Source organism: Ochotona curzoniae, unplaced genomic scaffold (genome assembly GCF_017591425.1).
Source record: "Ochotona curzoniae isolate NIBS_2020 unplaced genomic scaffold, NIBS_Ocur_1.0 scaffold_2217, whole genome shotgun sequence".
Classification (NCBI taxonomy): domain Eukaryota; kingdom Metazoa; phylum Chordata; class Mammalia; order Lagomorpha; family Ochotonidae; genus Ochotona; species Ochotona curzoniae.
The window spans coordinates 746,544-759,992 of record NW_024467090.1 but is presented as its reverse complement, the minus strand read 5'-3'; the positions used below and the strand labels follow the sequence as shown (position 1 = coordinate 759,992).

The 13,449-nt window shown below is 52.6% G+C and overlaps 1 protein-coding gene across 4 annotated transcripts in view; it reads right to left on the bottom strand.

Annotated features, from left to right (window-relative positions):
- Positions 1–13,449, bottom strand: part of CLASP1 (cytoplasmic linker associated protein 1) — a 249,987-nt gene that overhangs the window by 142,025 nt on the left and 94,513 nt on the right. For all 4 annotated transcript variants that reach the window (XM_041000184.1, XM_041000186.1, XM_041000187.1 and 1 more), the window contains exons 6-7: positions 12,230–12,305; positions 6,817–6,914 (exon numbers count right to left, since the gene is read on the bottom strand). In XM_041000184.1, the coding sequence (XP_040856118.1) occupies positions 6,817–6,914; positions 12,230–12,305 (174 nt within the window). The remainder of the gene's footprint in view (positions 1–6,816; positions 6,915–12,229; positions 12,306–13,449) is intronic.

Here is a 13,449-nt window from a genome sequence, read left to right as displayed (position 1 = left end):
AAAGTACTTGTAAGATGAGTCCTGGGCCCGGCGCGCGGTGGCGCAAGTGGTTAAAGGTCCTCGCCCTGCACGCCCGGAATCCCAATTGGGTGCCGGTTCTAATCCTGGCAGCCCCGTTTCCCTTCCAGCTCCCTGCCTGTGGCCTGGGAAAGCAGTCGAGGACGGCCCAAAGCTTTGGGAACCTGCACCCGCGTGGGAGACCCGGAAGAGGCTCCTGGCTTCGGATTGGCGTAGTATCGGCCCGTTGCGCTCACTTGGGGAGTGAATCATCGGACGGAAGACCTTCCTCTCTGTCTCTCCTCTCTGTATATCTGCCTTTCCAATGAAAAAATAATAAAAATAAATCTTTAAAAAAAAAAAAAAAAGATGAGTCCTATTAACAATAGCAACAACGGAAGTTAAATATCTTGGAATAATCTTAACCAAAGACATGAGGGATCTCTATAAAAAGAGCTACAAAATATTAAAGAAAGAAATAGAAGACTTCCAAACATGGACAACTTACATCAGCACAGGTGTGGACAGCCTGGGGGAGGCTAGCCCCAGCAAGGCCCCAGGCCCCCTGTACCAGGTGTGTTTTGGACAGCCAAGTGTTGTGCTCTGGTGCCTTGGAGACTGGGCTTATAAGGGTTACGGGGCACAACACAGGCTGGGGCGAGTGGGGACCTAAGGGTTCATGTCCAGGTGAGGAATAACTACTGAGGGATTTCCATCAACAAGGCCACTGTATTTCCAGGTAAGCCAGGGAGTTGAGACCCACCTGTCTGAAGTGGGAAATGCGAGGAATTTTAAGGGTCAGACTGAAGTAGCACCACATGTGGGAGACCTGAGCCAGGGTAGTTAACACCAACCACAAACAAATACCACTCACTGGCACACACTAAACCTAAGGCTGGAGCCTACCTGGTGGGGTTAGATCACAGCACACACCAGTGAGATTTGGAACAGGGGACACGTAATGCTAGGATGACCCATGACACTAACACGTGAGAGAATCAGATCAAGAGGCAGAATCTGAGGAGTGGTATGTGGGCTGACCCCTATGGAACTACAATCTTCAAGGGTACACACAAGACCTGTGGCTGGAAACTGGCCCGACTGGCGAGCAAAGGGGATGCCCCAGCTGGGTTGGGGTTCCCACTCGTGAGCACTGGGGCTGGAATGGTGGTGGTAATCTGGGCTGGACATGACTACCGTCTCCATAGGCATGGGTGTGGACTGAGTCTGGGGAGCACCAGACTGGGCCAGATTCCAGCACCCACTGGTACTTGTGAGAGCCAGGATGGATATAGAACAGGCTGAGTTCCCACTGAACCACGTGACAGCTGTGGTTGGGAGTGGACCAGGTTTGGCTGAGCTGTAATTTGCAAGAGTAACCACCAGAATGGGTGTGGGTCAGCTGAGTAACAACACTGTACCTGCCAGGACAAGAGGTGGACTAAGTTAAGCTGGGCCAAGCACCCACCAGTGTGTGCAAGATCCACCACGGGAAAAACACCTGACAGAGGAGTTTCGGGAACTCTTCTGTCAGGATACAGCCCCTGCAGGTGAGCACAAGAATCAACTAGGGGTGCAGGATGGGCTGGGCAGGTAAGACTGCAACACCAGCCAGTCCACGTTAGGACTGGGACTAAGGGCTGGCTGGGCTGGGCTAGGCTGCATAACCCACCAGCAGGATCTGGGAGCAGGAGCAGGCTGGACTGAGCCAGGCTGCAACACTTGCTGGTGGATGCTGAGGTGAGGCGAGCCATGCCAGTGTGGGCATGGTGCATACCAGGTCTGTGAGCCCTAGGGGACAAGGATTCAGCAGGGCCGGGGCCACCTGGCCCCAGGTCCTTGGGTGACCTCATAAGTGGAAAAGATGGAGCAGTGAAGGGCAGGTCCTGATGCACAAGGCAGCCCATTGGGGCCTGCAGAAGACACTTGGCAGAGGAAGAACAGAATAGATGAGACAACTACCCCAGCCAAACAACGGCAGCAAAAATCTGGTCAAATGGGAGACTGTAAGGTCAACTTTGCCAGCCAATGGACATTGGAAGGGCTTCCTCATCCTTGGTCTGGCAAAATCAAAAGCACTTCAGAAATATCGAAACCACTTGAGCCGAACCCTTGGAGCGTGCGCCACACTGGGACCCGGGGTTGATCCTGGGTGGCCTTTCCCCATCCCCAGGTACTGTGGTGGTTGGGAGGCTGGGCATGGCTCATGCCCTTTTCTATTCTCTTCCCCCCGAAACAGAAAGAGGAAGTAGAAAATTTTGAAACAATGATCACACCTACTTTTCCCTAACCCGAGATCCTTGCTACCCTGATGAACTATGTAAACATTCAAAATAAAAACAAAACATGGAAAACTCTTCCTTGCACATGGATTGAGAGAATCAATATCTTCCAAGTGTCCATATTAGAAAAATGATCTATAGACAATGGGATTCCAGTCAAAATCCCTATGACTTCTTTTTTCTCAGAACTTGAAACAATGATGTTGAAATTCATACTGAGACCCCAAACAGCTAAAGAAATCCTAAGTAACACAAACAAGGCTGCAGACACCAGACCTGAAGACATCCACAGGGCAGTGGTAACGAACAGCCTGTACTGACGCAAGGGCAGACACGCAGAGCAACGGAACCCAACAGAAGTTCCAGAAATGAGCCCACTCAGCTATAGCCAACTTACTTTTGACAGCAGAACCAAAATCCAGGCAGAAGGACAGCCTCCTCAACAAAAGCTGCTACCTTACACACACACAAAATCAACTCTAAATGGATCAAGGATCTAAATCCACAACCTAACAGAGAAAAGCATTACTAGAGAAAAACATCAGGAGCATTCTGCAAGCCATAGGTGTAGGCAAATACCTCATGGAAAAGACCGCAAAAGCACAAGAATTACAGCAAAATAAACAAAAGGAATTTCACGAAGCTAATAAGCTTCTACACTGCAAACGAGACAACCAACAGAAGGTGAGAAAACAATCATAAACTACACAGCAGATAGAGGACTAATATCCAGGGTCCATAGAGAACTCCAGAAACTCAACAACAGCAATCCAATTAACAAAACGAACAAACAATCCAGTTAAGAAAAGAGCAAAGGACATGAACAGGCACTTTTCTAAAGATGAAATCCAGGGGCTGGCACTGTGGCATAGCAGACTATGCTTTGCCCCAGGAGGCTGCAACCCGTGGGGATGCAGGTTCATGTCCTAGCAGGTCAACTCCTGCTCCAGCACTGTTCATGGACTGGGAAAACAGAAAAGTTCAAGCGCTTGGCCTCTGCACCCACATGGGAGACCTAGAAAACCTGGCTCCTGGCTTCAGATCAGTTCAGCTCCAACTACTGTGGCCAACCCGGGAGTGAGCCAGCAGGTGGAAAATGTCTCACTCTGTCTCTCCTTCTCTCTGTGAATCTGCTTTTCCAATAAAAATAAATCTTGGAAGGAAGAGAGGGAGGAAAGAATCAAAGAAGGAGGTAGGGAGGAAGGAAAGAAGAAAAAGGAATCCAAGTGGCTAACACACATATCCAAAAACGCTCAAGGTCTTTAGCTATCAGGGTAATGTAAAAATCCAAACCACAATGAGATCCCACCTAACCACAGCAAGACTGGCCATGATACACAAATCCAAAACAGTCAATGCTAGCGGGTATGTGGGTAAGGCAGGTAAGGTACCCTGAGCCACGCTGCTGGCAGTATAAGCTAGTACAGACACTATGGCAGGCAGGAAGGGGACTCCTCAGCACGCTGGAAACCGCTCTACCATAGGACCCAGCCATCCCATCCTCGGGGATACATCCAAAAGGAATGAAATCTGTATAGGAGAGTTATCTGCAACCTGTTTACAGTGAAGATAGAGAACCGACCCAGGCGCCTGCTGACTGATGACTGGATAAAGAGATGCAATACACACAAACTGCAGAGTTCTACTCAGCCATAAAACAAGAATGAAATGTTATCACTTGCAAAAAATGACCCAGCTGAAAGCCATTATTTTTAGTGAAACAAGCCATCCCCAAAAGACAAATATCATACATTCTCTCTGATCGGTGACAACTAATACACAGCACACCACAAACACAACCTCTATGAGATCAGCACACGGGGAGGTCACTGCTAGGTACAGCAAGAGTCCACAGTCAAGAGCAGCAGTAGGATTTCCATTTTGGTTTACTTTATTATGGGTGACCTTATTTCTCTTGTCCCACGTCCTCCACTTGCCACATCATATCTTTACATACTGAAAGGTTAAGCTTGTCACTGTGAAGCACATTAATATGCTATTGTAATAATTTGGAAAAAATAATAAGGGTGAAGATAGGGAAGAGGAGAAGAGGGTGGAACACTAGTCCTCAAAATTTAAATATACTCATTTTATATAAATATATATATTTTTGAATTTTTGAATGTTATGATACAATTCCATAGAGTCTGGGGTCCGTCCCCGGCCCTCGAATTCCCACCCCCGGGGCTGATTTTCCCCATATTGTTACAATAGTGTAGTCCTTCATGAGTCATGATTTCATCAGTCTGTTATTTGCATGTACTCTGACACTGCTGGTACAGAAAACACTACTCATTTTACATATATTTAAGAAAATTTTTTTTTAATAAGTGAGATTGTGAAAGGGAGGAAGGGCAGGGCAGGGCAGGAAGGTAGGTAGGTCAGTCAGTCTCAAGGACAGCCCTGGTCACAGCAACAACGCCTCTGGGCTCACCTAACTCACCTAGTATCAGGACCCCAGGGACCACCTCCCAGCTGTCCAGGCGTCACAGGGCTCAGCATGGTCACAGAGCTGCAATGTGTCCAGCAGAGGGACACCGGCGACAAGCAGCAGACAGAGGCCTGGGCATGAAGTGTAGAGGAAAGCAAATTTCTCCAGTGCGTCACACAGGCCAGGCTGAGCTCTCCCAGCAACAGGAGGGGAGAGTGGACCGCTGGGCAGGAGAGCTGCTTGCAGACAGCAGCGCCGGCCCCGCAGGCACCTTGCTCTTCCCCAGTGCCAGACACCCTGCAGGAGAGTGGACGCAGCACACGCCAGCCAATGGGCCAGTGGACCCACAGAGACCTGCTCTCACTCCATTCTTTGGGCACACGACTGTCCACAGTTCCATGGCCCAGGGCCTCAGCTGCAGCCTGCCTCATCAGCTCTCTCCTGCACTCACCTCTCCAGCGCAATGTCACCAAGATACTTCCTCCTGATCTGCTAGCTCCAGCAGCACACAGGAAGCCCGGTGTGCAATATGGGAATTCTGCAAGGCTGTCAGTTCACAGCTGCGAACCACCAGGAGCTACAAGACATGGGTGGGGCCAGCCTGCAACAGCAAAGTCAATGCCAGCTCTTTTTTCCAGGCCCTGCCCTCTCAACTCCTCCGTACTCTCCAAGACTGCAGACTCTGAGCACTGTCACTTCCTTCTCCTAAGCATTCTCGCCAATATAGTCAAAGACCAGAAAGCTGAGGTTCATGAGACACAAGAATTAAATAACTCACACATTACATTCCTTAAAAAAAAAAAAAAGCATGGTTATTTTTTTAAGATTTATTTTATTATTATTGGAAAGTCAGATATACAGAGAGGAAGATCTTCTGTCTAGATCTTCTGCCTAGTGGCTAAGGCCCTTGCCTTGAATGCACCAGAATCCCGTATGGGCACTGGTTCTGATCCCGGCAGCCCTGCTTCCCATCCAGCTTCCTGCCTATAGCCTGGGAAAGCAGTCGTGGATGGCCCAAAGCCTTGGGACCCTACACCTGCGTGCAGAGGAAGTTCTTGGCTCCTGGCTCCTGGCTTCGGATCGGTGCAGCTCCAGCCACTGCATCTCCTTGGGAAGTGAATCAACAGACAGAAGATCTTCCTCTCTGTATATCTGACTTTCCAATAATAATAAAATAAATCTTAAAAAATAATAATAATAATAATAATAAATAAGGTAAGTTGGGGCTGGCATGGTGGTCTAGCAAGTTAAGATTTCACTGCAATCCCAGGATCGCACAGGCGTGCTGGTTCAAGTCCCAGCTGCTCCACTTCCAATCCAGCTCCCTGCAAATGCTCCTGGGAAAGTGGAAGCTGCCCCACTACTTGTGCCTCTGCTATGCATGTGGGAGACCAGGAAGGATTTCCTGGCTCCTGGCTCCCAGCTTCAGCCTGGTCCAGACCTGGCCTTTGCACACAGCTGGGGAGTGAATCAGCAGATGGAAGATTTTGTGTGTGTGTGTGTGTGTGTGTGTGTGTGTGTGTGTGTGTGTGTGTGTGGCTCTGCCTTTCAAAGTAAGAAATCCCAAATACCCAATGGTTCTGCATCTTTCCAACTGCAACTTGAGTGAAGACTGTGGACTGCCTCGGGGTCCGATGACACACTGACCCTCCTGCACTGGTTTCTCCGTGTTGAGAATGATGTGACTGAGCAGAAAACTAACATTTCAGAGCTGTTTCCCAGAATTAGGGTCATGTGTGTATTTCCATTACGGTGCACTCTGGAAAGACACCATTGCTTCCAACAGATTCATCTAGGTACCAACATCACGGTACGCCGTGTGCATACAAGCTCTGGACACCAGAAGAGAGCTGGGTGTGTGGGCAGCAATCGCTCTCCAATGTGCTTCTAGGGTCGGCAGGTGTGGCTAAGAAAGTCCCGGTCCTGAGGAAGCACAGCAGGCGAGGACCAGCTGGGCGATCTGCAAAGGTGACCGGCCTCCGACCCACAAACACAGATATTCCTTAAGTCAGATTATCATAGTGAAGGACGCAGTGCAAACCAAGATGTTAACTGAGAAAGAAGAGGGGAAAAGAGCAGAAAAAAAGGAAAAAAGTCTGAACTCACCGGGACTGTGGCAATCCTTTTTTACTGAGATCTGCCCTCACACGTTCTCCTACATGTCTGTAAATTTCCACTAAGCTGTTTATGGCTGCATCTCGAACCTAGATGTAAAAGAAGAGATCTTACAGCTGCTCTGTGTCAGAACCAGCACTTAGCTTTCTGCTGGGGCCACCAGGCCACTCAGCACCCCACCTCACAACCAAGTCACCGGGCCCTCACCAAGAACACCATCCCTCGCACGGGTGTGACCAGGAAAGCCTTGTGGGACACTCAGCTCTGGGGCAGTGAACATGCAGGTCCCACCCCTGTGTGCAGGTAAAAAAGCCCACCTCCCTTAGGGGTTTCCACTCTGAAGATGTCAGGAAGCCTAGTTGAGAAATGGTACCACAAACACAAAGGAGTCACTAAAACTGAAACATTCTAGGTTTAAGTCAGTTCAATCAATACTTCACAGGCAAAAGAAGTGGGTAGTGCTGGCTACAGAGCCCCACGTTAAGCAGCTCACAGTCCAAGGAGATGGGGCGCAAGCCCATACATTCCACACTGAATCCACAGCAAGATGCAGCAGACAGCGCTCGTACAGTCTGGAGGAGGGAGCAGGCAAGGCAGCCGAGAAGTGCTGCATGGAAGAGGAAGAAGCTGCTGGGGGTGCGCTGGCAAGGACTTTCCCAGGTCCCAGGCAAGGGATGGCCTGGGCAAAGGCGCGAAAGCAGGGCTTCGGGCACAGGCTGCAGGGACGGCCAGATGCAAACAGCAACCCAGAGAGTGGGGCCTAGAAACATAACATGATGTGTGGCCATGCGAGAAAATATCCTTGCTATGGGGTGACTCCCACTAAAGCGCTCACGGTTAAAAAGGGACCAGTACGCCTGCTCCGGATGCAGGCCATGTCCCTGTGGCAACATGTGCACACGCAGAGGTCCAGAAAGACCACACTGTGCTGGAACACTAACTGCTACGCATGTGTCCAGCAGACTGCTGCTTCTCTGGGGGAAAACCACGTTTGTTATAGAGTACAAGCAAGGCCAAGTGCTACGGGGGGTGCTGCTTCACTCACGAGGCAAGCTGGATTTGTTACCTAACAATGAAATCACAGTAGTGAGGAGTGAACAGGGTGACCAGCAAGAACCACAGTTTGGAACTCTGTAGGCGGCCTCTGACCTAAGTGCTGTGGGTCAGGCACCCACGGCCATCCTCTTCCTCCTCCTGGTGGGAAAGGCGGCTCCTAGGCCACCTCATCTTGCCACTTACACTGCTGCACTATGCACTGAGTTTTCAAAGTCCTCCCCTCCAGGTTCTAACAGGCAAGCCCTGACCCCAGTGTTGCTGACTTAGAACCAGGAGCAGAGGTAAAATGAAGTCCCAATAGTGGGACCCTGCAATGAGAGGACCAGTGTCCCATTCAGAGACACCAGGGAGCTGCACACATACAAGGAAGAGGCCGTGGGAGCCACTTCGGTGAGCCAGGAAGGCAGCTCCTGGGAACATGAGCAGGCCAGGGCCCTCGTCCGACTTCCTGTTACGGAAGCTGGAATGGACACAGGGTGTCCTGTGAAGGCCACCGAGGCCTACACTCGTGGCAGAAGTGGTCAGTGCTGCTGGGTCTGCAATATCGGTACTAAGTAGCTCCCTGCCCCTGTCTGTTGCTAACATCAGCTGAGAGCAACCCCTCAGGTGGACGCCCTAAAGAGCAAACCATATGGGGCCAGCACCATGGCGTAACAGGTTAAGCATCCACCAGTATGGGACTGATTCAAGTCCCAGCTGCACCACTTCTGATCCAACTCCCTGCTAATGTGCCTGGGAAAGGAGCCTGCGATCACACAGGAGACTTGGAAGAAGCTCCTGGCTCCAGCCATCGTGGCCATTTGGGGAGTGAATCAGTGGCTGCAAGATCTCTACCTCTCCTGCTCTCTATACATCACTTAAAAAAAGAAAACCAACAACGAAATGACTCAGCCGCTTGGGAAGGCTGAGTCCTAAGCACTTTAGAGCTTCAGAGTCCAATAAGCAGAGCTAGGGGCCTGCTGGGCCACTCAGGCACCATCCAGTCTTCAACTAAAGACTCGGACCCTCTTGGTCTCAGCTACCACCTGCGTGCCTGGGGTGCATCCCACAAAGATCTGTGTGCCCACTAGATGAACACAAGCAGGAGTGCCGCAAGGCCACTGCAGAGCACACTGGGTGTGGGATGACCCGTGGCACCTACTTGAGCCACACCAACAGTCAGCATTCGGTAGACACAACTGCACATGTGTGCCATGCACACACACACAAACACACCCTCCAGCCTGTAGGCTGACGGCAGCTGGCAGCACATATCTGCAAAAACGCAGACAATGGCTGGCATCCCTTGCATCTTTTAAAGCAAGAGCCATAGCCTTAAAACAGTGTTTCCTTGGACTCCGAGAGCTGCAAGGACGGCCAGCAGCTGAGTCTCTAGGCCGGCCTCACTAAAGAAACTCAGACACAGAACAAGAGTTCCTTTGGAAGCTCCAGCAGGGACGGCAAGTTTGCATGGAAACAATTTGCGAAAACCTGATGGGATGCGGTGCTTCTCCCCATCACTGCCTCTACATGGAATTCCTTAGGTGCCCCCAGAGTTCGGGTCACTGCGGGGGGAGGGGGGAGGCCAGGGCTCCCCTACACAGCACTACACCAGGATTCAGACAAGGCCCGGCAGAGCTGCAGTCTCCAGCACACACCACATTGCTTCCGCCTTCCGCACAGAGCTGCTGCCTGCTGGGCAAGAGAAGGACCTGGGAGCTGGCCAGACTAACCCTGCCCAGGTCTGTGGCTGGTGGGCACAGTGGCTGACTGGAGTGCAGGCACTGTCTTCCCAAGGAAATCAACACAAGCTCTGCCTACACAGAAAGAAACCAGGGCAGAGCTCGGCGCAGGGAGGGGCACTGGGAGGCAGTCAGCTGGCGGCCCTCCTGGGGCCCCAGCACGGCCAGGGCAGAGCTCAGCGCAGGAAGGGGCACCGGGAGGCAGTCAGCTGGCGGCCCTCCTGGGGCCCCAGCACGGCCAGGGCAGAGCTCAGCGCAGGGAGGGGTACCGGGGGGCAGTCAGCTGCCCACCCTCTGGGGCCCCAGCACGGCCAGCCAGCGAGGGTGCCCACGTGGGACTTTTCAGACTCCAGCCACCACCCTCACAGCATCCCCCCCACAACTGGGTCACATAGAGCAAAGACAGAACTCTGCAGCAGGTAGCAGGTCCCAGGAGGGGGTGCGTGGGGCAGTAGCTGGACAACAATTCCTGCCTGTGAGAGAACCGCACGGACACGAGCCCACTGGCAGGCGACCTGACGCTCTGGATGACTCCCTGCAACAGGAGGCATTTCTCAGCTGCTCCAGCATTCCCAAGCATCCCTGCCCAGAGCCTCCACGTCCTGCTCCATGCCATAGGCATCCTTTAAGGTACACGCGAGTCACAGTCCGTCTGCCACTGAGTCCACCAGACAGAAGCAGTGGCCCAGGGAGCCTGAGCACGTTCTCTATGCACTCGGCACCACGCTGTGGAGCTGCAGGCCGGCGGCTCTGCCAGGCTCCCAAGGGCAGCCCTCTCACAGCCCAAGTGCCTCTGCTGAGGAAAAATGCGTTCTATTTTACCCCAAAGATTCTGCAAGTCACCCCCATCTATAGAACTAAGCCAGAAAATCAGGGAAGAGTGCAACAAGGCAGACCCTTTCGTGGAACCTCGGGGAGCAGCCCAGTGCTGGGAGCGTGCTGCTAAGCCAGGATGTTCCCAGCAGAGGGCGCCAGAGGGGAGAAAAGGAGCACCGAGCAGCTGCAAGATGCAGTGCAGCTGCTAGGAACCTCTGCCATCTGGGATAACGCAGAGCCTGCCACATTCCAAGCAAGCAGAGACAGAGGCTACCAGGTCAGGATACATCAGGGGACAGTCCTAGCATCGTGATATGCCATCTCCACACTCTTCCAAAGGGTGCTGTTCAACCCAACCACAGACACAAGCCTGAAGGCTCAATACCAACCTCAAGGGACCACCTGCCCCCACCCACAGCCCAGCTACAGCATGCAGCAAGGTCCTGGGGAGCACAGGGGCTGTGAGGACCCCACTGCAGGTGCTCGCCGCCCCACCCATGCCAGCACATGCTGCTGTCCCCAGCTGTGTCTCCTGGGACTCTTTCTGTCACCTCGCAGCAGCAGTGTGTTGGGGAAAATCATGCCCCCTGCCAGGCCCAGGGCACAGGTGTGGCTGGCTGAAGTCTGTCACAGTGACCTCGGCTGGCCACACTGGCTGCTCAGCTCTACTGCAAGGTAACCCGCACGCGCAGTGGCTCCCCAAAGTGGGACTCCGGCAACACTCCTCTGATGGAAGAAAGACATCGCAGATGCCACCAGAAAGGAGAAAAGGGCAAAACCATCCGTTTGGCAATTGAAAACATTTTTAAATAGTTTTGAGTTCTTTTTTAATGAATCATTGACTAGAAAGGGGGGTCTTAATTAAAATAGGTAAAAAGCATCACTCCAGTGCCATGTGCTTTTAAGCAAGCCTGATCTAGTCAACAGGCAAAGAGGCAGTGGGCATGCAGAGATGGGTGGGGAAGGGACAAGAGCCCCAGCCCCAGGGCAGGAGGGCCAGTGCGGGGCCAGTGCGGGGCCTGCGGGAAGCCAGGAGGAAGGATGGGCGGACAGCACGAGCCCCAGCCCCAGGGCAGGAGGGGCCAGTGCGGGGCCTGCAGGAAGCCAGGAGGAAGCCACGGAGCCACGGTCAGGCTGCCGACTGCCAAGGTCGGGCAGCTGACTGCAGGCAGTTCCTCTGGATGCAGCAACCCTCTCAGAGCCCAACCCCAGGCTGAGCAACCGGTCCTGCAGTATGCTGCTAACTGGTCTCCTCAGGCTCAGGTCCTAAGAAGGGTCTGTGAGAGGAGCAACCTTGACCTGGGAGAGAGCTGGCTGCTCTAGTGCCCGGGCCTGGGGAGAGAATCAGAGCACACAGCCACCCTCCTCCTGCCCTCACCCAGAGCAAGTGGCATGCTTTAACATGAAGGGGCATTGGCATAAATCACGCGCATAGTTCTGAAAGGCTCAATGAGAAACACCAGGGCAGCCCCTCCCGCAGCCAAGTACAGGAGACCGTCCTCACCCCAGGAGAGCTGCCCTCACCCCAGGAGAGCCGCCCTCACCCCAGAAGAGCCGCCCTCACCCCAGCCATCCCCCTCCCAGCTGCAGCGAAGGTTAGCAGGGTCTCATCTCAGAGGCCGCTCTGGGTGACAATGCACGGGCAGGAGAGGCTATGCCAGGCCTACTCCCCTGGGAACTTCACCCAGGCCTCTGGCTAATGGCAGGAACTCTGCAGCAAGGGAGGAAGCCCAGCCACCCATCAGGAGGCCCAGCGCCCGGCAGGGTCTGGAAGCAGCAGTTTCCCGCCCAGGACTTCCCAGCTCACTCACCTGGCTGTTTGGGTCTCCGAGTAAGTTACATATGTGCGGCACGATCTTGCTTAGTGTTAGAGTCTGCGCTCCAGAGCTGGAAGCAAAGTGTCATCGTCAATGAGCGCCAACGGCCCGCAGCTGCCCTGCCTCCACCTCCCCAAGCTACAGCAAATCCCCTCCCTCTGCCCAGAGCCCACCCAGCAGGCCAACCCCACCGAATGCCCCGACAGGTCTTCGCCCATCTCTGTGGGACTGGTAGGCCCAGCTGGGAAGCAAGTGACCACAGGGCTTGCCTGTCCGCCAGACCCTCGGAGACCCTCCCTGCGTCCTCGGCTGGAAGTCCTCACAGTGCAACTGTCATGACAAGGAGCTGCCAGCTGGTCGTCAATCCTTCATCCGTGTGCACTGCAATGCGCTGGCACCAAGGCTAACATGTCAGCGCTAGCATGGTGGCAAGGGGGCCTAAGCTGCCGCTGGCAGTGCCAGCTTCCCATCTGGCTGCTCCATTTCCCTCCAGTTCCTGGGAAGCAGAGGGTACTGTCCAGGTCCTCGGGCCACTGCGCTACAGGAGAGAGCCACACGAGTTTCAGACTCCGGGCCGGGCCCAGCGCTGGCTCCAGCGCTCATCTGGGCAGTCCATGCAAGGAAGACTTCTATCTCTCCCTCTCTGCAACTCTGCCTTTCAAATAAGTAAAAAAAGTATTTTTTAAAAAAAGAAATAGAGAAAAAATTTACAACAAAATATGAACATTGGAACCCAAATGTGTGTGTGTGTGTGTAAAGCATTACAGGCGCCTAAGTCTGATATTAATAGCAATTGTGTGAAGGCAGGATAATTAGAAAGTAATCTGTTTTCTTCGCTATGTGTGCGTATAAAAAACAGTATTATTGTTAAAGTCAGAAAACATGATTTGAAACTTTAATTGCATAAGCACACAAAAGATTTTTTTCAAGATAGCAAGTAAGAAAATGCCAATTAAAACCACAACAAACATGGCATAAAATGGCTAAAACATAAAGAAATAATGCAGCAAGGAGCACCACTGCCAGCTAGGGCTGTGGAGGAACGGGAGCTTTTGAACTTGGCTGGTGGGAAAGTAAAGATAAAGTGGCAAATGTAGCCAAGCTTGGCAATCAACTACAAATGCCTGGGGCACTGAGGTTATGATTTCCAGAAGAAATGAAACACTTCTTGTGTAACCTGCACACCCATGGGCCCCTCAGCAGGTGCAGACTGC